This window comes from Botryllus schlosseri, chromosome 8 (assembly GCF_051294905.1).
Source record: "Botryllus schlosseri isolate E-star chromosome 8, Bs_hap1, whole genome shotgun sequence".
Classification (NCBI taxonomy): domain Eukaryota; kingdom Metazoa; phylum Chordata; class Ascidiacea; order Stolidobranchia; family Styelidae; genus Botryllus; species Botryllus schlosseri.
Window position 1 is genome coordinate 28,382,020 of NC_137243.1, and position 23,362 is coordinate 28,405,381.

At 49.5% G+C, this 23,362-nt stretch overlaps 12 protein-coding genes across 12 annotated transcripts; 6 read left to right on the plus strand and 6 right to left on the minus strand.

Annotated features, from left to right (window-relative positions):
* Positions 1 to 1,018: 1,018 nt before the first annotated feature.
* LOC145444771 (histone H4) lies at positions 1,019 to 1,415 on the minus strand. Its single transcript, XM_080322780.1, has one exon. The coding sequence runs from the start codon at positions 1,335 to 1,337 to the stop codon at positions 1,026 to 1,028; it is 312 nt and encodes a 103-aa protein (XP_080178906.1). The 5' UTR covers positions 1,338 to 1,415; the 3' UTR covers positions 1,019 to 1,025.
* Positions 1,416 to 1,538: 123 nt separating this feature from the next.
* Positions 1,539 to 2,058, plus strand: LOC145444767 (histone H3). The gene has a single exon (XM_080322777.1). The coding sequence runs from the start codon at positions 1,588 to 1,590 to the stop codon at positions 1,996 to 1,998; it is 411 nt and encodes a 136-aa protein (XP_080178903.1). The 5' UTR covers positions 1,539 to 1,587; the 3' UTR covers positions 1,999 to 2,058.
* Positions 2,059 to 2,371: 313 nt separating this feature from the next.
* Positions 2,372 to 2,817, minus strand: LOC145444770 (histone H2B.1-like). Its single transcript, XM_080322779.1, has one exon. It carries the CDS (start codon positions 2,782 to 2,784, stop codon positions 2,425 to 2,427), a length of 360 nt encoding a protein of 119 aa, XP_080178905.1. The 5' UTR covers positions 2,785 to 2,817; the 3' UTR covers positions 2,372 to 2,424.
* A 162-nt stretch (positions 2,818 to 2,979) lies between these two features.
* LOC145444769 (histone H2A) lies at positions 2,980 to 3,444 on the plus strand. The gene has a single exon (XM_080322778.1). It carries the CDS (start codon positions 3,022 to 3,024, stop codon positions 3,394 to 3,396), a length of 375 nt encoding a protein of 124 aa, XP_080178904.1. The 5' UTR covers positions 2,980 to 3,021; the 3' UTR covers positions 3,397 to 3,444.
* A 3,383-nt stretch (positions 3,445 to 6,827) lies between these two features.
* On the minus strand, positions 6,828 to 7,224 carry LOC145444775 (histone H4). The gene has a single exon (XM_080322786.1). It carries the CDS (start codon positions 7,144 to 7,146, stop codon positions 6,835 to 6,837), a length of 312 nt encoding a protein of 103 aa, XP_080178912.1. The 5' UTR covers positions 7,147 to 7,224; the 3' UTR covers positions 6,828 to 6,834.
* A 123-nt stretch (positions 7,225 to 7,347) lies between these two features.
* On the plus strand, positions 7,348 to 7,867 carry LOC145444772 (histone H3). The gene has a single exon (XM_080322783.1). The coding sequence runs from the start codon at positions 7,397 to 7,399 to the stop codon at positions 7,805 to 7,807; it is 411 nt and encodes a 136-aa protein (XP_080178909.1). The 5' UTR covers positions 7,348 to 7,396; the 3' UTR covers positions 7,808 to 7,867.
* A 313-nt stretch (positions 7,868 to 8,180) lies between these two features.
* On the minus strand, positions 8,181 to 8,626 carry LOC145444774 (histone H2B.1-like). Its single transcript, XM_080322785.1, has one exon. The coding sequence runs from the start codon at positions 8,591 to 8,593 to the stop codon at positions 8,234 to 8,236; it is 360 nt and encodes a 119-aa protein (XP_080178911.1). The 5' UTR covers positions 8,594 to 8,626; the 3' UTR covers positions 8,181 to 8,233.
* Positions 8,627 to 8,788: 162 nt separating this feature from the next.
* Positions 8,789 to 9,253, plus strand: LOC145444773 (histone H2A). The gene has a single exon (XM_080322784.1). It carries the CDS (start codon positions 8,831 to 8,833, stop codon positions 9,203 to 9,205), a length of 375 nt encoding a protein of 124 aa, XP_080178910.1. The 5' UTR covers positions 8,789 to 8,830; the 3' UTR covers positions 9,206 to 9,253.
* Positions 9,254 to 18,546: 9,293 nt separating this feature from the next.
* On the minus strand, positions 18,547 to 18,943 carry LOC145444010 (histone H4). The gene has a single exon (XM_080321913.1). It carries the CDS (start codon positions 18,863 to 18,865, stop codon positions 18,554 to 18,556), a length of 312 nt encoding a protein of 103 aa, XP_080178039.1. The 5' UTR covers positions 18,866 to 18,943; the 3' UTR covers positions 18,547 to 18,553.
* A 123-nt stretch (positions 18,944 to 19,066) lies between these two features.
* LOC145444005 (histone H3) lies at positions 19,067 to 19,586 on the plus strand. The gene has a single exon (XM_080321908.1). It carries the CDS (start codon positions 19,116 to 19,118, stop codon positions 19,524 to 19,526), a length of 411 nt encoding a protein of 136 aa, XP_080178034.1. The 5' UTR covers positions 19,067 to 19,115; the 3' UTR covers positions 19,527 to 19,586.
* A 313-nt stretch (positions 19,587 to 19,899) lies between these two features.
* On the minus strand, positions 19,900 to 20,345 carry LOC145444008 (histone H2B.1-like). Its single transcript, XM_080321911.1, has one exon. The coding sequence runs from the start codon at positions 20,310 to 20,312 to the stop codon at positions 19,953 to 19,955; it is 360 nt and encodes a 119-aa protein (XP_080178037.1). The 5' UTR covers positions 20,313 to 20,345; the 3' UTR covers positions 19,900 to 19,952.
* Positions 20,346 to 20,507: 162 nt separating this feature from the next.
* LOC145444007 (histone H2A) lies at positions 20,508 to 20,972 on the plus strand. The gene has a single exon (XM_080321910.1). It carries the CDS (start codon positions 20,550 to 20,552, stop codon positions 20,922 to 20,924), a length of 375 nt encoding a protein of 124 aa, XP_080178036.1. The 5' UTR covers positions 20,508 to 20,549; the 3' UTR covers positions 20,925 to 20,972.
* The last annotated feature ends 2,390 nt before the right edge of the window (positions 20,973 to 23,362 follow it).

Genomic DNA, 23,362 nt, shown 5'->3' on the forward strand with positions numbered 1-23,362 from the left:
ACTAGCACAGAAAGCCGTGCCCCGACCGGCGTCGGCCGTCGCCGAGAGCTTTATCGTTTCGTTCGCGTCTGCTCGTTCGGCGGACGTTGGTTATATAGTAATTTGCGCCTTTTCTCGACTTCTACAACAACTGCAGAAATATTCACCGTTCTATTTGTACGTACAAAGCACGATGTCAGCCGCCAAGAAAACTACGACGACGCCGAGTCACGCTCCTTTCAAGGACATGATCGTCGCCGCCATCAGGAAGCTGGGCGACAAGAAAGGCTCCTCGCGCCAAGCCATCAAGAAGCACGTTTTGAGCAGCAACAAAGTCACCGAGCAGTCGACTAAAACCAACCTGAACCGGACTCTCGCAAAAATGCTCGCGTCCGGCCAGCTCGTCCACCCGAAGAACAGCACGGGACGGTACAAGCTCGCCGCTCCGAAGGCCCCGGCCCAGCAGGCAGCCAAAAAGAAGACCGTCGTCGCCAAGAAGAAACCGGCCGCCAAGAAGGCCGCCGTCGGCAAGGAATCGACCAAAAAAACTGCGGCCAAAAAGCCCAAACCGAAGAAGACTCCCGTCAAGAAAGCAGCGGCCAAGAAATCGGCCACGGTCAAGAAGAGCGCCGCCAAAAAGCCGGCTTCCAAGAGACCCGCTTCGAAAAAGTCGCCGAAGAAAGTCGTCAAGAAGGCTGCCAAAAAGACCTCAGCCAAGAAGAAGTAAAAGCTTGCGTGTCGCCAACACCACCGCTATTAACGGCTCTTTTCAGGGCCATCCAAAGTTGATGTTTACGCGTATAGAGTACGGGCCGACTGTCGCAATATCGCGACGGCGAGACTCGTATTTACAAACTACCCATTGAGTTAGTCGAGCGGTTGTACAAGTCGGGTGATTTATTGGAAAACTGATCGGGGTCTGTTTACTGGTCAGTAGTATAATTATGTACTATACGACCGACCAAAATATTCTCTACACAGTTTCAACAAGTTCGGGTGGCTCTGAAAAGAGCCGTTGTTGTCTTGTGATCGCAGTAGCGAGTCGCTTATCCGCCGAACCCGTACAGAGTTCGTCCTTGACGTTTCAAGGCGTAGACCACGTCCAGAGCGGTGACGGTCTTTCTCTTGGCGTGTTCGGTGTAAGTGACGGCGTCTCTGATGACGTTCTCGAGGAAGACCTTCAGCACACCTCTGGTCTCTTCGTAGATGAGTCCTGAGATACGCTTCACTCCGCCACGACGCGCCAGACGTCGAATTGCGGGCTTGGTGATTCCTTGGATGTTATCACGCAACACCTTCCTGTGACGCTTGGCGCCTCCCTTTCCGAGCCCTTTACCCCCTTTACCTCGACCGGACATTTTTTCGTCTATTTACTGAAATTTTCAAACGTAAAATTACAGTAAGGTATCACTTTCAGCAACGAATGATATGCGCCGCCACTCAACGCATTATGTCAACGTCGCCAGCGGACGTTCACGAAACGCTTTAACGCGCCAAATTCGACGGCCGAGTATAAATAGCCTTGCGTGACACGACGGACGTTTACTAGCATTCAGCAACTACCGAATCTATCTAGTGATTTACGTAACTCGGAGAGAGAGAGACACTATGGCGAGAACGAAACAGACAGCAAGAAAGTCAACGGGAGGCAAAGCTCCCCGAAAGCAGCTCGCTACCAAGGCGGCGAGAAAGAGCGCTCCCGCCACAGGCGGCGTCAAGAAACCTCATCGTTACAGGCCCGGAACAGTGGCCCTCCGTGAGATCCGTCGCTACCAAAAGTCGACCGAGCTGCTCATCCGCAAGCTTCCCTTCCAGAGGCTGGTTCGCGAGATCGCTCAAGACTTCAAGACCGACCTCCGCTTCCAAAGCAGCTCCGTGATGGCTCTGCAGGAGGCCAGCGAAGCCTACCTTGTCGGCTTGTTCGAAGACACCAACTTGTGCGCGATCCACGCCAAGCGCGTCACCATCATGCCGAAAGACATCCAGCTCGCCAGACGTATCCGTGGCGAGAGGGCTTAAGCTGCCGGCGATTAGCACGACGCAAAAGAAACGGCTCTTTTCAGAGCCACCCGAACTATACGGTATCGAGAGAGCTTAGAATGGGCGCGCTGCTTTCAGTTTTATAATTATTGTCATCGCGGCATGTTGCCTTCCGCAGCGTCCGTTTCACAGCGCGCGCACTACTTTGTAATACACAAACCAGTCTGGAAGATTCGCATCCCACGAACCTCTAACAGCAGATAAGCTACCCATGTAATACACGAACCCGTCTCGTTCATCGCACCGCAGGTACCGGAAACGCAACTTACCACCTAGCGTAAATAACAGAGTACGGCATAACAACTGAACTGATAACGCTCGCGAGAGCAAGCAATCAAAACGCACAAGAGCGGGTGGCCCTTACAAGGGCCGTTGTTGTCGATTTTCGGCGTCGAGCACAACCATCTACTTAGAGCTGGTGTACTTGGTGACGGCTTTGGTGCCTTCAGACACGGCGTGCTTGGCCAGTTCGCCGGGCAGCAAGAGCCTGACGGCGGTCTGGATCTCGCGGCTGCTGATGGTCGAGCGCTTGTTGTAGTGGGCGAGACGAGACGACTCGCTGGCGATCCTCTCGAACACGTCGTTGACGAACGAGTTCATGATGCTCATGGCCTTGCTGGAGATTCCAGTATCGGGATGAACCTGCTTCAACACCTTGTAGATGTAGATGCTGAAGCTTTCCTTTCGCCTCGACTTTCTTTTCTTCTTGCCATCTTTCGGCGTTTGCTTTTTCACCAACTTCTTGCTTCCCTTAGACGCGACCATTTTGCTGTTTGTGATCGGCGTCAAGCCGCAGATCCGATTTATAGTCGGGCGTATGCTAATGATGCGAGTAGCAAAAGCACGAAACGAGACAGCCGCGTCACGGATTTTTTAGGCGCGCGAAATAGCCGTCTCTCGTTTTATGTCACAACGTTGTGACACGGGCGCACAATAAAAAGGCAGTTATGCGTGCTTGGATTCATTTATCGTATTTACCTAGTACCCAACGAAAGCGTAAAAATGTCTGGTCGCGGAAAAGGTGGAAAATCAAAGGCAAAGGCAAAGAGCCGATCCTCGAGAGCGGGCCTGCAGTTCCCGGTCGGCAGGGTTCACCGCCTGCTGAGAAAGGGCAACTACGCACAGCGTGTGGGAGCCGGAGCTCCCGTGTACTTGGCCGCCGTGCTCGAGTACCTGAGCGCCGAAGTTCTGGAGTTGGCAGGAAACGCAGCCCGCGACAACAAGAAGAGCAGAATCATCCCGCGTCACTTGCAGCTCGCCATCAGAAACGACGAAGAGCTGAACAAGCTGCTCGGCGGAGTTACGATTGCGCAAGGCGGCGTCTTGCCCAACATCCAGGCCGTCCTTCTGCCCAAGAAGACCGGAAAGAGCTCTTAAGCGCATCGCAAAAGCCTTCATCATCACAAACGGCACTTTTCAGTGCCACCCGATCGAGCAGGTTTTATGAAATTGTATACACACTTACATGTCATTGCGCGCGCAGTATATTCATAAGACTGAGACTCGAGCGAGCCTAGAGTAGAGCGTTTTTAAAGCAATACTTGTATGGTTACGGCGATGTACATTGTCGAACAATTTTGATTTGGAATTGAATAGAATAGTGTTTACGGTGGCCAACTAGAATTAGACGCGCTCGACGGGTGGCGGGCGGTACGGCGGCGGCGCCGCCTTGATTGCTCAGCGGGTTTCTGTCACCGTTATTGCTTGCAAACGACTTGCTGAGGCGAGCGACGCAATACACAATTCCCAATACAGAAGCCGGTCTGCCTGATGCGTGAATCAAAAAAGGCTGAGCGCACTCAGCCGCCTCTGTCAAGAGATACGTACCTTCAAATACAACCAAATACTCCAATGTCTGGTTCGTACGGAGCAGGGGCGTACTAGTACTTGGAGAGTCGTAAGTACTGGTGCGGGTAGAAAGGATCTCGTCTGTTACGTCTTACAGTTGGGACTTGCCGTCGCTTGGAATTTTGTTGCTCGGCACAATTCCGTTGTTCGCGCAAAGTTACAGTGTAAGTGTCGAGGTTCGGGTTCGACACGATTGGATAGTATTTACGGATGGATTGGCTGGAACAAAAGAAAACACATTTTCTGCATATCGAAAAAATGCTAACCCGTTGGCGCCCGCCCGACGAATGAGATCGTCCGATGCTACAGTCACAGTGCTACATCACAGAACGACACTCGGTGTGGTATCGCCGACTACCTAAGCCTGTCGAAGCACGTATATATTACACTGTCGCTCGTGCAAGCAAAGGTTGGCAAAGCCGGAATTGCACCGAATTTCAAGCGACGGGCGGTCGTTTTTAGACAGGCGCGAGTGCTGATAATTCTCCAACTCCTAGTAGTCCCCCTTGTCCGTTAAATATTCATCGGAGTATTTGGTTGTTATAAGGTTTGTATGCTTTTTCTTCTCTCGTTTGCCGAGTGCGCTCGGCTCTTTCACGACAAATGACAAGTAAACCCGGTCCGTTTGATGTGGGGGGGGGGTAAACGGTGGGAGTAATTCCCGAGTGAACGCGGCGGGACGAAGCCCGTAACGCAACACACAGCACGACACATTTTCTTTGTCCCGGTCCGTATTGAGGCGCGTCGAGTCGCGTTTGTCGCGGGCGGACAGGGCTATCGCGGCGGGTGTTTTTTTTTGATTCGTACTCGTTCGGGTCGGATTCCGTCGCATGTTTTGTTTGTGATTTTGTTGTGGGTAGTTGTGTGACCAGACGTGAGTGTTGACTGCAAAGTCGTTTTGCCAAGTGGGTCCGAGCCAGTATATACATTACGTCAGATAACCCTAACCTTGGCCTTTGTAAATACTAGTCTGCTCAGATGTACGATTGGGATTCTTCGGCACACGGTTGTTCGGTTCGATTCAGATTCCGAACGGCATTATTCGGAGTAGACTGCGAGTAGCTGGGGGTCTCTCGCGTTTGCCCGCTCGCGCTCGCTCGTAGTTGGGGGGGGGGGGGGGGGCAGGCGTGCACAATGGCACGGGTACTCAAAAATGAATCGAGTAACAATTTTCAAGATTCGAATCGTGTAGTGATACATGACTTCATAGCGTACTGAAATTATACGATCTTGTCGCTAAGGGTTGAATTATAGTTTCGATGTAATTAGTTTTAAAACCTCGATTGGTCACGTGGCGGCATACGAAGCCGGGTGCGTCATTGTATATGAGATATCTGTGAAGTCGTGGTCGAGCCGCGGCAACAGTGACAATGCATGCGCAATTAAATGGGTACGCTCGAAAATATGCCTGACCTGCCGCAATTACATTTAATCCGATGCGAACACTCGACACGACTCGAAGCCCAATACACATTGTCGTCTACTTCTGACCCGGCGTTTCCGATATCTTATCGCTCTTTCAATTCAGAGTCCCAATTTCCGGTGCGGCGCTCGACGCTCAGGCTCTCGCTCTCCCCCGTGGCGAGCGACGGCCGATCAATGGGCTTTTGCCGCGCCGTAGTACTGGCTGGCGACGTGGCAGAACCGGGCTGCGTTCACCGCCTGACAGGTCTGAACTGCCCCTCGGATGAGCGCGGGTCCGATAGCGCTGCGGGTTTTGCTAGCTCCGCGAAACGCGGCTTTAGGAAGTAGAAGTGTTAATTTTGCACAGCTCGATCGAGCCGCCCCGCCGTCGAAAACCGGCCGTTTACGCAGCCGCGACGTCTCGCGCGGATCCGGAACGGGCGCGCCGGTCAGCGCGCGAACACGCTCCGCCCCGCGAACCGATTCGGATCGGTCGGCCACTTCCGGGGTCGTCGCCACGGCCCGGGTCACGACGAACACTAGCACAGAAAGCCGTGCCCCGACCGGCGTCGGCCGTCGCCGAGAGCTTTATCGTTTCGTTCGCGTCTGCTCGTTCGGCGGACGTTGGTTATATAGTAATTTGCGCCTTTTCTCGACTTCTACAACAACTGCAGAAATATTCACCGTTCTATTTGTACGTACAAAGCACGATGTCAGCCGCCAAGAAAACTACGACGACGCCGAGTCACGCTCCTTTCAAGGACATGATCGTCGCCGCCATCAGGAAGCTGGGCGACAAGAAAGGCTCCTCGCGCCAAGCCATCAAGAAGCACGTTTTGAGCAGCAACAAAGTCACCGAGCAGTCGACTAAAACCAACCTGAACCGGACTCTCGCAAAAATGCTCGCGTCCGGCCAGCTCGTCCACCCGAAGAACAGCACGGGACGGTACAAGCTCGCCGCTCCGAAGGCCCCGGCCCAGCAGGCAGCCAAAAAGAAGACCGTCGTCGCCAAGAAGAAACCGGCCGCCAAGAAGGCCGCCGTCGGCAAGGAATCGACCAAAAAAACTGCGGCCAAAAAGCCCAAACCGAAGAAGACTCCCGTCAAGAAAGCAGCGGCCAAGAAATCGGCCACGGTCAAGAAGAGCGCCGCCAAAAAGCCGGCTTCCAAGAGACCCGCTTCGAAAAAGTCGCCGAAGAAAGTCGTCAAGAAGGCTGCCAAAAAGACCTCAGCCAAGAAGAAGTAAAAGCTTGCGTGTCGCCAACACCACCGCTATTAACGGCTCTTTTCAGGGCCATCCAAAGTTGATGTTTACGCGTATAGAGTACGGGCCGACTGTCGCAATATCGCGACGGCGAGACTCGTATTTACAAACTACCCATTGAGTTAGTCGAGCGGTTGTACAAGTCGGGTGATTTATTGGAAAACTGATCGGGGTCTGTTTACTGGTCAGTAGTATAATTATGTACTATACGACCGACCAAAATATTCTCTACACAGTTTCAACAAGTTCGGGTGGCTCTGAAAAGAGCCGTTGTTGTCTTGTGATCGCAGTAGCGAGTCGCTTATCCGCCGAACCCGTACAGAGTTCGTCCTTGACGTTTCAAGGCGTAGACCACGTCCAGAGCGGTGACGGTCTTTCTCTTGGCGTGTTCGGTGTAAGTGACGGCGTCTCTGATGACGTTCTCGAGGAAGACCTTCAGCACACCTCTGGTCTCTTCGTAGATGAGTCCTGAGATACGCTTCACTCCGCCACGACGCGCCAGACGTCGAATTGCGGGCTTGGTGATTCCTTGGATGTTATCACGCAACACCTTCCTGTGACGCTTGGCGCCTCCCTTTCCGAGCCCTTTACCCCCTTTACCTCGACCGGACATTTTTTCGTCTATTTACTGAAATTTTCAAACGTAAAATTACAGTAAGGTATCACTTTCAGCAACGAATGATATGCGCCGCCACTCAACGCATTATGTCAACGTCGCCAGCGGACGTTCACGAAACGCTTTAACGCGCCAAATTCGACGGCCGAGTATAAATAGCCTTGCGTGACACGACGGACGTTTACTAGCATTCAGCAACTACCGAATCTATCTAGTGATTTACGTAACTCGGAGAGAGAGAGACACTATGGCGAGAACGAAACAGACAGCAAGAAAGTCAACGGGAGGCAAAGCTCCCCGAAAGCAGCTCGCTACCAAGGCGGCGAGAAAGAGCGCTCCCGCCACAGGCGGCGTCAAGAAACCTCATCGTTACAGGCCCGGAACAGTGGCCCTCCGTGAGATCCGTCGCTACCAAAAGTCGACCGAGCTGCTCATCCGCAAGCTTCCCTTCCAGAGGCTGGTTCGCGAGATCGCTCAAGACTTCAAGACCGACCTCCGCTTCCAAAGCAGCTCCGTGATGGCTCTGCAGGAGGCCAGCGAAGCCTACCTTGTCGGCTTGTTCGAAGACACCAACTTGTGCGCGATCCACGCCAAGCGCGTCACCATCATGCCGAAAGACATCCAGCTCGCCAGACGTATCCGTGGCGAGAGGGCTTAAGCTGCCGGCGATTAGCACGACGCAAAAGAAACGGCTCTTTTCAGAGCCACCCGAACTATACGGTATCGAGAGAGCTTAGAATGGGCGCGCTGCTTTCAGTTTTATAATTATTGTCATCGCGGCATGTTGCCTTCCGCAGCGTCCGTTTCACAGCGCGCGCACTACTTTGTAATACACAAACCAGTCTGGAAGATTCGCATCCCACGAACCTCTAACAGCAGATAAGCTACCCATGTAATACACGAACCCGTCTCGTTCATCGCACCGCAGGTACCGGAAACGCAACTTACCACCTAGCGTAAATAACAGAGTACGGCATAACAACTGAACTGATAACGCTCGCGAGAGCAAGCAATCAAAACGCACAAGAGCGGGTGGCCCTTACAAGGGCCGTTGTTGTCGATTTTCGGCGTCGAGCACAACCATCTACTTAGAGCTGGTGTACTTGGTGACGGCTTTGGTGCCTTCAGACACGGCGTGCTTGGCCAGTTCGCCGGGCAGCAAGAGCCTGACGGCGGTCTGGATCTCGCGGCTGCTGATGGTCGAGCGCTTGTTGTAGTGGGCGAGACGAGACGACTCGCTGGCGATCCTCTCGAACACGTCGTTGACGAACGAGTTCATGATGCTCATGGCCTTGCTGGAGATTCCAGTATCGGGATGAACCTGCTTCAACACCTTGTAGATGTAGATGCTGAAGCTTTCCTTTCGCCTCGACTTTCTTTTCTTCTTGCCATCTTTCGGCGTTTGCTTTTTCACCAACTTCTTGCTTCCCTTAGACGCGACCATTTTGCTGTTTGTGATCGGCGTCAAGCCGCAGATCCGATTTATAGTCGGGCGTATGCTAATGATGCGAGTAGCAAAAGCACGAAACGAGACAGCCGCGTCACGGATTTTTTAGGCGCGCGAAATAGCCGTCTCTCGTTTTATGTCACAACGTTGTGACACGGGCGCACAATAAAAAGGCAGTTATGCGTGCTTGGATTCATTTATCGTATTTACCTAGTACCCAACGAAAGCGTAAAAATGTCTGGTCGCGGAAAAGGTGGAAAATCAAAGGCAAAGGCAAAGAGCCGATCCTCGAGAGCGGGCCTGCAGTTCCCGGTCGGCAGGGTTCACCGCCTGCTGAGAAAGGGCAACTACGCACAGCGTGTGGGAGCCGGAGCTCCCGTGTACTTGGCCGCCGTGCTCGAGTACCTGAGCGCCGAAGTTCTGGAGTTGGCAGGAAACGCAGCCCGCGACAACAAGAAGAGCAGAATCATCCCGCGTCACTTGCAGCTCGCCATCAGAAACGACGAAGAGCTGAACAAGCTGCTCGGCGGAGTTACGATTGCGCAAGGCGGCGTCTTGCCCAACATCCAGGCCGTCCTTCTGCCCAAGAAGACCGGAAAGAGCTCTTAAGCGCATCGCAAAAGCCTTCATCATCACAAACGGCACTTTTCAGTGCCACCCGATCGAGCAGGTTTTATGAAATTGTATACACACTTACATGTCATTGCGCGCGCAGTATATTCATAAGACTGAGACTCGAGCGAGCCTAGAGTAGAGCGTTTTTAAAGCAATACTTGTATGGTTACGGCGATGTACATTGTCGAACAATTTTGATTTGGAATTGAATAGAATAGTGTTTACGGTGGCCAACTAGAATTAGACGCGCTCGACGGGTGGCGGGCGGTACGGCGGCGGCGCCGCCTTGATTGCTCAGCGGGTTTCTGTCACCGTTATTGCTTGCAAACGACTTGCTGAGGCGAGCGACGCAATACACAATTCCCAATACAGAAGCCGGTCTGCCTGATGCGTGAATCAAAAAAGGCTGAGCGCACTCAGCCGCCTCTGTCAAGAGATACGTACCTTCAAATACAACCAAATACTCCAATGTCTGGTTCGTACGGAGCAGGGGCGTACTAGTACTTGGAGAGTCGTAAGTACTGGTGCGGGTAGAAAGGATCTCGTCTGTTACGTCTTACAGTTGGGACTTGCCGTCGCTTGGAATTTTGTTGCTCGGCACAATTCCGTTGTTCGCGCAAAGTTACAGTGTAAGTGTCGAGGTTCGGGTTCGACACGATTGGATAGTATTTACGGATGGATTGGCTGGAACAAAAGAAAACACATTTTCTGCATATCGAAAAAATGCTAACCCGTTGGCGCCCGCCCGACGAATGAGATCGTCCGATGCTACAGTCACAGTGCTACATCACAGAACGACACTCGGTGTGGTATCGCCGACTACCTAAGCCTGTCGAAGCACGTATATATTACACTGTCGCTCGTGCAAGCAAAGGTTGGCAAAGCCGGAATTGCACCGAATTTCAAGCGACGGGCGGTCGTTTTTAGACAGGCGCGAGTGCTGATAATTCTCCAACTCCTAGTAGTCCCCCTTGTCCGTTAAATATTCATCGGAGTATTTGGTTGTTATAAGGTTCGCATCTCTGGCGTTTTGGTTGTAAAAAGGTAGAAACTCTGCTGAGGCAGGTGTCTTTTAGAATATTCATTTCAGAATCTAGTTACTAACCTTGGTTTCACCGCTGTGGTGAACGCTGATAGAACTAGAGTAGACAAGACGTGATTTTTCATAGGAATAAATTTTATTTGGCTGTGAGACGTACCGACTTAAACTTAACGGAAAACGATTCGCCAAACACAGCGTCGCTTCGGTGGCTGTGCTTTTCCGGCTTAAACACTGAAACTCACGTACGTGAGATAAACTGCTACACCTTACGACGTAAGGAAACTTCATTAACACTTACCTGGAGAGCCTTGGCTTTCCATCTTCTCAACGATTCGGCTTTACAGCAGTGTACTTAGCGAAAGAAACATTCGCCTTCGGTTCCTACAACAAAATTAGCACAGATATTCAAATACGCTTCACGCGATACATATGAACACAGCCTCGCGATACAGATTGTGATATTCGACGCAAATACCGGTACTCACGCAAGTGAGCAAACTGCAGCACCTTACAACGTAAGGAAACAACATTAACACCTACCTGGAGAGCCTAGGCTTTCCATCTTCACACCGATTCGACCTTGCAGCAGTGTACATAACGAAGAAAACATTCGCCTTCGGTTCCTGAAACAAAATTAGCACAGAAAATCAAATACGCTTCACGCGATAAATCTGAACACAACCTCGCGGTACAGACTGCGGTTTTCGACGTAAATACCGGTACTCACGCAAGTGAGCAAACTGCAGCACCTTACAACGTAAGGATACAACAGTAACACTTACGGTGAGGCTTTGCCTTTTTGTCTTCACTCGTTCTTGGTCCTGCGGCGGTGCGTGGAGCGGGGGAGACAGTCGACTTCAGATCCTGAAATAAAAACATTACAGAAAACAAAGTCAAAAAAGATTGAAATAAAATGGATTCTCAAGGAGTTCATGGCCACAGGCCACAATCAGTGAATCTCAAAGGAGACCAAAACATAACATTGATGGAGGTCTTACAAATATTTGAAAAAAAACCGGCACTGGTGCAGTACCGTGAGAAACTGGAAGCAGTGTTCCAAATAGCACAGGACACTTTCAACGTCACATTGACGGATGAAAAGACAAGAAATGACTTACTAAAAGAAGAAAACGACATTGTTTACCAAGGCAAGAGATACCTGTTATCACTGCCGGGTACAATGCCAACTGTAATAAACATTCGTGCCGTGCCGTCAGAGGCAAGTAACGAATCTGTAGCAAGAGCTATAGAAAGTTGGAAGGCAGGGCGTGTCGTGGGCGTGCGCAAGCAATTTCACAGAGGACTTAACCTCCACAATGGCTATCGTACGGTAGCAGTGGCGGACTATCAAAAAGGAAAATTACCACCCTTCATAAGAATTGAAGGAGCGTCTTGCAAGGTATACACACCTACAATCGAAAGACCGATAGTAATAGAAAGACTCTGTTTTAAATGTAACAAGTCAGGACATCTGGCGGCCAAATGCAGATCACCCTACTGCAGCCATTGCAACAAAAGCGGTCACAACAGACAAGAGTGCCAAGCACTGGAAAATGATTACCCAGCTCTCATGAGTGGGAGAAATGTAAATGAAACAGAGAATAATAATAAAAACGAAGAAATGGTGGAACTCACTAGTGAAGAACCACAGAACGAAGTACAGAACACGGAAATAATAATAAACGAATCGGTACCGGTAACGGTACAAAGTGAGGAGAAAAGCAACCAGAACGAATCGGTTCTAGTTGAAGACTTGAACATCTCCACCTCCGATTCAGAAACAGAGAAGGAGGTGAAAGGAAAACAAACAACACCAGAAAGTGATGATGATACAATCACCAATGGTGAAGAATCAGAAATTGAAGAACAATCAGAATCAGAAGCCGAGGAACAGGACTCGGAGAAAACTGCTCCTCCACCTCTCAATCAGAGACAGGCGGAATTTACACTAGTAAAAGCGAATAAAAAGAGAAGACGATCAGCGAATGATCGCAGGAAAAGCAATGAAAAGAAAAGAAATGCCATTGATCTTGAAGCAAATAGAAACCGCTTTAGCCCATTACAATGACTATCAAGATCACTTCCCTCAATATCAACGGTTTTAACAGAAAATGGAACGAAATAGAAAAGATGATTCGAAAGTATAAAAGCGATGTGTACTGTCTACAAGAAGTGCACAGAGTTAACAAAACAAAATTGAATGAGTGGTGCAGAGACAACGAATATGTGAACTTTCCAAACTGCCTAGATATGAATGATGCCTGGACAGACGACCAAGGCCAAAAAATATCCTATTGGCAAGGTACCTTAATGATAATAAAATCGAATCTGAAAAATCTATACGACATTCAAGAAGAAACAGTAATTGAACACAGAGCCCAGAGAATTAAATTGGCTAAACAAAATGAGATAACAGAAATCTGGAACATTTACGCCCCTGCAACGGTGGCTAGACATCAAACAGAATACTATAAAAATCTTACTCAGGCATTGAAAAATGCAGGGGACAGAACAATCATTATAGGAGATTTTAATATCATTATAGACAAGAATGATGCAAAAATCAACACAAACTACAAGAACACACCCGCTGCGGATATATGGAAATGGTTCGTTGACACCAACGGCTACCAGGATATATATAGGTGGAGAAACCCACACAAAAAACTGTTTACAAGGAAAACAGGGCAACAGGAAAGACGCATAGACAATGCCTTTGCATCAGATGTTTTGGCAAAGGATGTTAGCAGATGTATATATAAAATAAATCCAATATCGGATCACATATATCTATTGGAAACAACTATTACAAATTACAACAGTAATAAATGGGGAAGAGGAATATGGAAATGTAATGCGGACTTATTAGAAAATAAAATGATGAAAGAAAACATAAATATGATAATAGACAACATGAAAGCAAATAAACATGGGTACAATCACATCACTACGTGGTGGGATACTCTCAAGAAAAAAATCAAAAGTGCCATACAAGCGTTTGAAAAAACCCATGGCAAAAAAGAGAAAGACAGAATTAAGAAAATAACAGAAGAGATTGAGATGCTACAAAGTACTAACGATAGTATCAAAAAGACTCTTCTGCAAAACGAGCTAAAAAGCATTGAAAGGAAAAGGATAGACTTCACCTCCAAGAAAGCAAAAATCAGGGATAAAGAGGAAGGAGAAAAACCTACCAAATACTTCTTTGATATGTTAAAAAGGAGGAAAGCCATCCAAACAATGAACGTATTAAAGAATAATAATGGAGAAGACATCATGGATTCTGAACAGATAATCGATCAAATCGAAAATTATTATCAGAATCTATGGCAGGCCCATCCCAACATAGATGACAAGAAACAGAAAAGGTATCTAGACCAACTAGATGACACTGAGCTGTCAGAAGAAGATCATACGTTTCTTGAGATACCGATTTCTGTAGATGAAATCAAAATCATAATCCAAGCAATGAATAATGACAAAACTCCCGGTAACGACGGCTTACCGAAAAGGTTTTACATCATTTACTGGAACAAAATTAAAGATCAGTTGGTAGAGCTTTTCAATAACGCGCTTTTCCTGGGGGATATATGCCAATCTTGGAATACAGGTGTAGTCCAATTGATTTATAAAAAAGGAGATGCTAAACTGCTCAAGAATTGGAGACCTATAACGTTACTTAATTTAGATTATAAAATACTCACCTCGATCATTTCGAATAGGCTAAAAGCAGTTACTGGTAAATTAATATTAAACACGCAAAAATGCGGGATAGCAAATCGGCAGATAACGGACAATCTAAGAAACATAAAAGCGGCGTGGGACTATGCCCACAGAAAGAATATTGATCTAATCGTGGTGTCGATAGACCAAGAGAAAGCTTTCGACAGAGTTCATCATGGCTATCTAAACAAGATACTAGATAGTTATGCAGTACCGTACAACATCCGAAGACTAATAAAGAAAGTGTATGATAACTCATACAGTCAAATATTGGTCAACGGGACATTATCAAATAAAATAAAGATAGGCAGAGGACTCCGCCAAGGATGTCCATTAAGCATGTGTCTGTATGCGATGACCGCTGACCCACTAGCTAGAAAAATAATGGAAAATGAGAAAATAAATGGAATAAAAATAGGAAAGCAAGAGCTGAGACTGCAGCAATACGCTGATGATCTCACGGCGATTCTTATAGATCATCTTTCGGTAAAGCAACTATTTGGCGAGCTACAACTCTTCGCAGAGGCAACAGGCCAAATTGTCAACAAAGATAAAACTGAAATTTTATGCACAAAACCAAACACAACAAATCTCGGAGATTTTAGAAAGTATTTGAAAACATCAACGGAAATATTAGGCCAAACATTCGGTATCAATTACCTCAATAAAACATGGAAGAAACGAAGCGAACAAATTAGAAAAATAACAATGGCATACAAAGACAGAGAACTGACCTGGTATGGTAAATCAACCATACTGAGTAGCATGGCCTCAACGAAGATCGTTTATAATGCCAGGATAGTTGACGTTCCTGTAAAAACAAGAAAGAACTTGGAGGCTCAGTTCTTTCACTTCATATGGAGCCCAGAGAAGCTGGAGCCGATTAACAGGTCCCATATGACCTCCAGCGAACTTATGGGAGACCTAAAAATCACCTGCATTAAGAGTAAAATTGATGCATGCAAACTAGAAAAATATCAAATATTGAAAATCATTACAGAGCCAGAAGAATTCTGGCACTGGGAGGCAATCTTTGTGTTAGGCACAAAGATAAATAGAATTAACAAAAGGCTATATACAAATTCATTCCCACATAGTGACAAACTCACAAAAGAGTGGGATTATATAATAAAGAGAGCAGAGGCTCTGAAATGGACGGACGAGATATGGGCAGAGGCGTCCCATAAGGACATCTACCTGGGGATAAAAGATCAGGATAAACCCCAAATCAAGAACATTTCGTTAAATTCCAGACAGCCAGTGAACTGGAAAGAAGTCACGACACTGAACGGTCGCGATAACAAATTAATGAACGAAGAAAGAATCGTCAACTTAAGAACGGCTCTTGGAGGATATTTCCTCGGAGACGACAAGAAAAGATTGAACATAATGAATATTGGTTCGCAAAAAAACATGAACACGTGTTGTAAACTTTGTGAGTCGAAGAAGGACAATCTAGAACATCTCCTTATAGATTGCAATTTTATCAGACGGATCTTTGCAAACTTCAGAGGAGTAATGAAGCAGAGAAATCTCAACAGAGATCACATCTTCTTCAATCACGGTATAAAATGCGCAACCGACTGGACCATAATCAGTATAATTAAAAGAAAGATAATCATGCAAAAATTCATCCAAGAAAAGAAGAACGAAAAAATACATGACCAAAAATCAGCAATCAAATTGATGACAAAGAAAATTATAAAGAAACTGATAAAAAGAATCTCTTTCTTCAAAGACACAACAGAACAGCAGCTTTTCAGAAATGAGCTGCTGTTTGTGGAGGCGGAAAACACATGAAATGGAGAACATGTACATACCTGATACTGGAGAAGGAAATCAAGGAAAGAGGACGATCCGATCGCCGGAGACGGAGAATGCGAACTGTGACGGGCCGGCCGACGACGATGGAGGAGAGCGATGCCGACGGAGGATGATGCTGAAAACGAAAAGAGAATGATGAAATGGATCCTGGACCACAAAGAAATGCATTGTGTGGGTATGACTGTGAGAGTGTATGAACATTACTGTGTCTGAGTTGAATGAGTGCTGAATTGTGTGATTGATTCATAGATATATATATTACGTTTGTGTTTATGTATGGCATTTCTTTGTGTAATAAAATAGGGATCGCTGCGGCGACCGAAAAAAAAAAAAAATTTGTATGCTTTTTCTTCTCTCGTTTGCCGAGTGCGCTCGGCTCTTTCACGACAAATGACAAGTAAACCCGGTCCGTTTGATGTGGGGGGGGGGTAAACGGTGGGAGTAATTCCCGAGTGAACGCGGCGGGACGAAGCCCGTAACGCAACACACAGCACGACACATTTTCTTTGTCCCGGTCCGTATTGAGGCGCGTCGAGTCGCGTTTGTCGCGGGCGGACAGGGCTATCGCGGCGGGTGTTTTTTTTTGATTCGTACTCGTTCGGGTCGGATTCCGTCGCATGTTTTGTTTGTGATTTTGTTGTGGGTAGTTGTGTGACCAGACGTGAGTGTTGACTGCAAAGTCGTTTTGCCAAGTGGGTCCGAGCCAGTATATACATTACGTCAGATAACCCTAACCTTGGCCTTTGTAAATACTAGTCTGCTCAGATGTACGATTGGGATTCTTCGGCACACGGTTGTTCGGTTCGATTCAGATTCCGAACGGCATTATTCGGAGTAGACTGCGAGTAGCTGGGGGTCTCTCGCGTTTGCCCGCTCGCGCTCGCTCGTAGTTGGGGGGGGGGGGGGGGCAGGCGTGCACAATGGCACGGGTACTCAAAAATGAATCGAGTAACAATTTTCAAGATTCGAATCGTGTAGTGATACATGACTTCATAGCGTACTGAAATTATACGATCTTGTCGCTAAGGGTTGAATTATAGTTTCGATGTAATTAGTTTTAAAACCTCGATTGGTCACGTGGCGGCATACGAAGCCGGGTGCGTCATTGTATATGAGATATCTGTGAAGTCGTGGTCGAGCCGCGGCAACAGTGACAATGCATGCGCAATTAAATGGGTACGCTCGAAAATATGCCTGACCTGCCGCAATTACATTTAATCCGATGCGAACACTCGACACGACTCGAAGCCCAATACACATTGTCGTCTACTTCTGACCCGGCGTTTCCGATATCTTATCGCTCTTTCAATTCAGAGTCCCAATTTCCGGTGCGGCGCTCGACGCTCAGGCTCTCGCTCTCCCCCGTGGCGAGCGACGGCCGATCAATGGGCTTTTGCCGCGCCGTAGTACTGGCTGGCGACGTGGCAGAACCGGGCTGCGTTCACCGCCTGACAGGTCTGAACTGCCCCTCGGATGAGCGCGGGTCCGATAGCGCTGCGGGTTTTGCTAGCTCCGCGAAACGCGGCTTTAGGAAGTAGAAGTGTTAATTTTGCACAGCTCGATCGAGCCGCCCCGCCGTCGAAAACCGGCCGTTTACGCAGCCGCGACGTCTCGCGCGGATCCGGAACGGGCGCGCCGGTCAGCGCGCGAACACGCTCCGCCCCGCGAACCGATTCGGATCGGTCGGCCACTTCCGGGGTCGTCGCCACGGCCCGGGTCACGACGAACACTAGCACAGAAAGCCGTGCCCCGACCGGCGTCGGCCGTCGCCGAGAGCTTTATCGTTTCGTTCGCGTCTGCTCGTTCGGCGGACGTTGGTTATATAGTAATTTGCGCCTTTTCTCGACTTCTACAACAACTGCAGAAATATTCACCGTTCTATTTGTACGTACAAAGCACGATGTCAGCCGCCAAGAAAACTACGACGACGCCGAGTCACGCTCCTTTCAAGGACATGATCGTCGCCGCCATCAGGAAGCTGGGCGACAAGAAAGGCTCCTCGCGCCAAGCCATCAAGAAGCACGTTTTGAGCAGCAACAAAGTCACCGAGCAGTCGACTAAAACCAACCTGAACCGGACTCTCGCAAAAATGCTCGCGTCCGGCCAGCTCGTCCACCCGAAGAACAGCACGGGACGGTACAAGCTCGCCGCTCCGAAGGCCCCGGCCCAGCAGGCAGCCAAAAAGAAGACCGTCGTCGCCAAGAAGAAACCGGCCGCCAAGAAGGCCGCCGTCGGCAAGGAATCGACCAAAAAAACTGCGGCCAAAAAGCCCAAACCGAAGAAGACTCCCGTCAAGAAAGCAGCGGCCAAGAAATCGGCCACGGTCAAGAAGAGCGCCGCCAAAAAGCCGGCTTCCAAGAGACCCGCTTCGAAAAAGTCGCCGAAGAAAGTCGTCAAGAAGGCTGCCAAAAAGACCTCAGCCAAGAAGAAGTAAAAGCTTGCGTGTCGCCAACACCACCGCTATTAACGGCTCTTTTCAGGGCCATCCAAAGTTGATGTTTACGCGTATAGAGTACGGGCCGACTGTCGCAATATCGCGACGGCGAGACTCGTATTTACAAACTACCCATTGAGTTAGTCGAGCGGTTGTACAAGTCGGGTGATTTATTGGAAAACTGATCGGGGTCTGTTTACTGGTCAGTAGTATAATTATGTACTATACGACCGACCAAAATATTCTCTACACAGTTTCAACAAGTTCGGGTGGCTCTGAAAAGAGCCGTTGTTGTCTTGTGATCGCAGTAGCGAGTCGCTTATCCGCCGAACCCGTACAGAGTTCGTCCTTGACGTTTCAAGGCGTAGACCACGTCCAGAGCGGTGACGGTCTTTCTCTTGGCGTGTTCGGTGTAAGTGACGGCGTCTCTGATGACGTTCTCGAGGAAGACCTTCAGCACACCTCTGGTCTCTTCGTAGATGAGTCCTGAGATACGCTTCACTCCGCCACGACGCGCCAGACGTCGAATTGCGGGCTTGGTGATTCCTTGGATGTTATCACGCAACACCTTCCTGTGACGCTTGGCGCCTCCCTTTCCGAGCCCTTTACCCCCTTTACCTCGACCGGACATTTTTTCGTCTATTTACTGAAATTTTCAAACGTAAAATTACAGTAAGGTATCACTTTCAGCAACGAATGATATGCGCCGCCACTCAACGCATTATGTCAACGTCGCCAGCGGACGTTCACGAAACGCTTTAACGCGCCAAATTCGACGGCCGAGTATAAATAGCCTTGCGTGACACGACGGACGTTTACTAGCATTCAGCAACTACCGAATCTATCTAGTGATTTACGTAACTCGGAGAGAGAGAGACACTATGGCGAGAACGAAACAGACAGCAAGAAAGTCAACGGGAGGCAAAGCTCCCCGAAAGCAGCTCGCTACCAAGGCGGCGAGAAAGAGCGCTCCCGCCACAGGCGGCGTCAAGAAACCTCATCGTTACAGGCCCGGAACAGTGGCCCTCCGTGAGATCCGTCGCTACCAAAAGTCGACCGAGCTGCTCATCCGCAAGCTTCCCTTCCAGAGGCTGGTTCGCGAGATCGCTCAAGACTTCAAGACCGACCTCCGCTTCCAAAGCAGCTCCGTGATGGCTCTGCAGGAGGCCAGCGAAGCCTACCTTGTCGGCTTGTTCGAAGACACCAACTTGTGCGCGATCCACGCCAAGCGCGTCACCATCATGCCGAAAGACATCCAGCTCGCCAGACGTATCCGTGGCGAGAGGGCTTAAGCTGCCGGCGATTAGCACGACGCAAAAGAAACGGCTCTTTTCAGAGCCACCCGAACTATACGGTATCGAGAGAGCTTAGAATGGGCGCGCTGCTTTCAGTTTTATAATTATTGTCATCGCGGCATGTTGCCTTCCGCAGCGTCCGTTTCACAGCGCGCGCACTACTTTGTAATACACAAACCAGTCTGGAAGATTCGCATCCCACGAACCTCTAACAGCAGATAAGCTACCCATGTAATACACGAACCCGTCTCGTTCATCGCACCGCAGGTACCGGAAACGCAACTTACCACCTAGCGTAAATAACAGAGTACGGCATAACAACTGAACTGATAACGCTCGCGAGAGCAAGCAATCAAAACGCACAAGAGCGGGTGGCCCTTACAAGGGCCGTTGTTGTCGATTTTCGGCGTCGAGCACAACCATCTACTTAGAGCTGGTGTACTTGGTGACGGCTTTGGTGCCTTCAGACACGGCGTGCTTGGCCAGTTCGCCGGGCAGCAAGAGCCTGACGGCGGTCTGGATCTCGCGGCTGCTGATGGTCGAGCGCTTGTTGTAGTGGGCGAGACGAGACGACTCGCTGGCGATCCTCTCGAACACGTCGTTGACGAACGAGTTCATGATGCTCATGGCCTTGCTGGAGATTCCAGTATCGGGATGAACCTGCTTCAACACCTTGTAGATGTAGATGCTGAAGCTTTCCTTTCGCCTCGACTTTCTTTTCTTCTTGCCATCTTTCGGCGTTTGCTTTTTCACCAACTTCTTGCTTCCCTTAGACGCGACCATTTTGCTGTTTGTGATCGGCGTCAAGCCGCAGATCCGATTTATAGTCGGGCGTATGCTAATGATGCGAGTAGCAAAAGCACGAAACGAGACAGCCGCGTCACGGATTTTTTAGGCGCGCGAAATAGCCGTCTCTCGTTTTATGTCACAACGTTGTGACACGGGCGCACAATAAAAAGGCAGTTATGCGTGCTTGGATTCATTTATCGTATTTACCTAGTACCCAACGAAAGCGTAAAAATGTCTGGTCGCGGAAAAGGTGGAAAATCAAAGGCAAAGGCAAAGAGCCGATCCTCGAGAGCGGGCCTGCAGTTCCCGGTCGGCAGGGTTCACCGCCTGCTGAGAAAGGGCAACTACGCACAGCGTGTGGGAGCCGGAGCTCCCGTGTACTTGGCCGCCGTGCTCGAGTACCTGAGCGCCGAAGTTCTGGAGTTGGCAGGAAACGCAGCCCGCGACAACAAGAAGAGCAGAATCATCCCGCGTCACTTGCAGCTCGCCATCAGAAACGACGAAGAGCTGAACAAGCTGCTCGGCGGAGTTACGATTGCGCAAGGCGGCGTCTTGCCCAACATCCAGGCCGTCCTTCTGCCCAAGAAGACCGGAAAGAGCTCTTAAGCGCATCGCAAAAGCCTTCATCATCACAAACGGCACTTTTCAGTGCCACCCGATCGAGCAGGTTTTATGAAATTGTATACACACTTACATGTCATTGCGCGCGCAGTATATTCATAAGACTGAGACTCGAGCGAGCCTAGAGTAGAGCGTTTTTAAAGCAATACTTGTATGGTTACGGCGATGTACATTGTCGAACAATTTTGATTTGGAATTGAATAGAATAGTGTTTACGGTGGCCAACTAGAATTAGACGCGCTCGACGGGTGGCGGGCGGTACGGCGGCGGCGCCGCCTTGATTGCTCAGCGGGTTTCTGTCACCGTTATTGCTTGCAAACGACTTGCTGAGGCGAGCGACGCAATACACAATTCCCAATACAGAAGCCGGTCTGCCTGATGCGTGAATCAAAAAAGGCTGAGCGCACTCAGCCGCCTCTGTCAAGAGATACGTACCTTCAAATACAACCAAATACTCCAATGTCTGGTTCGTACGGAGCAGGGGCGTACTAGTACTTGGAGAGTCGTAAGTACTGGTGCGGGTAGAAAGGATCTCGTCTGTTACGTCTTACAGTTGGGACTTGCCGTCGCTTGGAATTTTGTTGCTCGGCACAATTCCGTTGTTCGCGCAAAGTTACAGTGTAAGTGTCGAGGTTCGGGTTCGACACGATTGGATAGTATTTACGGATGGATTGGCTGGAACAAAAGAAAACACATTTTCTGCATATCGAAAAAATGCTAACCCGTTGGCGCCCGCCCGACGAATGAGATCGTCCGATGCTACAGTCACAGTGCTACATCACAGAACGACACTCGGTGTGGTATCGCCGACTACCTAAGCCTGTCGAAGCACGTATATATTACACTGTCGCTCGTGCAAGCAAAGGTTGGCAAAGCCGGAATTGCACCGAATTTCAAGCGACGGGCGGTCGTTTTTAGACAGGCGCGAGTGCTGATAATTCTCCAACTCCTAGTAGTCCCCCTTGTCCGTTAAATATTCATCGGAGTATTTGGTTGTTATAAGGTTTGTATGCTTTTTCTTCTCTCGTTTGCCGAGTGCGCTCGGCTCTTTCACGACAAATGACAAGTAAACCCGGTCCGTTTGATGTGGGGGGGGGGTAAACGGTGGGAGTAATTCCCGAGTGAACGCGGCGGGACGAAGCCCGTAACGCAACACACAGCACGACACATTTTCTTTGTCCCGGTCCGTATTGAGGCGCGTCGAGTCGCGTTTGTCGCGGGCGGACAGGGCTATCGCGGCGGGTGTTTTTTTTTGATTCGTACTCGTTCGGGTCGGATTCCGTCGCATGTTTTGTTTGTGATTTTGTTGTGGGTAGTTGTGTGACCAGACGTGAGTGTTGACTGCAAAGTCGTTTTGCCAAGTGGGTCCGAGCCAGTATATACATTACGTCAGATAACCCTAACCTTGGCCTTTGTAAATACTAGTCTGCTCAGATGTACGATTGGGATTCTTCGGCACACGGTTGTTCGGTTCGATTCAGATTCCGAACGGCATTATTCGGAGTAGACTGCGAGTAGCTGGGGGTCTCTCGCGTTTGCCCGCTCGCGCTCGCTCGTAGTTGGGGGGGGGGGGGGCAGGCGTGCACAATGGCACGGGTACTCAAAAATGAATCGAGTAACAATTTTCAAGATTCGAATCGTGTAGTGATACATGACTTCATAGCGTACTGAAATTATACGATCTTGTCGCTAAGGGTTGAATTATAGTTTCGATGTAATTAGTTTTAAAACCTCGATTGGTCACGTGGCGGCATACGAAGCCGGGTGCGTCATTGTATATGAGATATCTGTGAAGTCGTGGTCGAGCCGCGGCAACAGTGACAATGCATGCGCAATTAAATGGGTACGCTCGAAAATATGCCTGACCTGCCGCAATTACATTTAATCCGATGCGAACACTCGACACGACTCGAAGCCCAATACACATTGTCGTCTACTTCTGACCCGGCGTTTCCGATATCTTATCGCTCTTTCAATTCAGAGTCCCAATTTCCGGTGCGGCGCTCGACGCTCAGGCTCTCGCTCTCCCCCGTGGCGAGCGACGGCCGATCAATGGGCTTTTGCCGCGCCGTAGTACTGGCTGGCGACGTGGCAGAACCGGGCTGCGTTCACCGCCTGACAGGTCTGAACTGCCCCTCGGATGAGCGCGGGTCCGATAGCGCTGCGGGTTTTGCTAGCTCCGCGAAACGCGGCTTTAGGAAGTAGAAGTGTTAATTTTGCACAGCTCGATCGAGCCGCCCCGCCGTCGAAAACCGGCCGTTTACGCAGCCGCGACGTCTCGCGCGGATCCGGAACGGGCGCGCCGGTCAGCGCGCGAACACGCTCCGCCCCGCGAACCGATTCGGATCGGTCGGCCACTTCCGGGGTCGTCGCCACGGCCCGGGTCACGACGAACACTAGCACAGAAAGCCGTGCCCCGACCG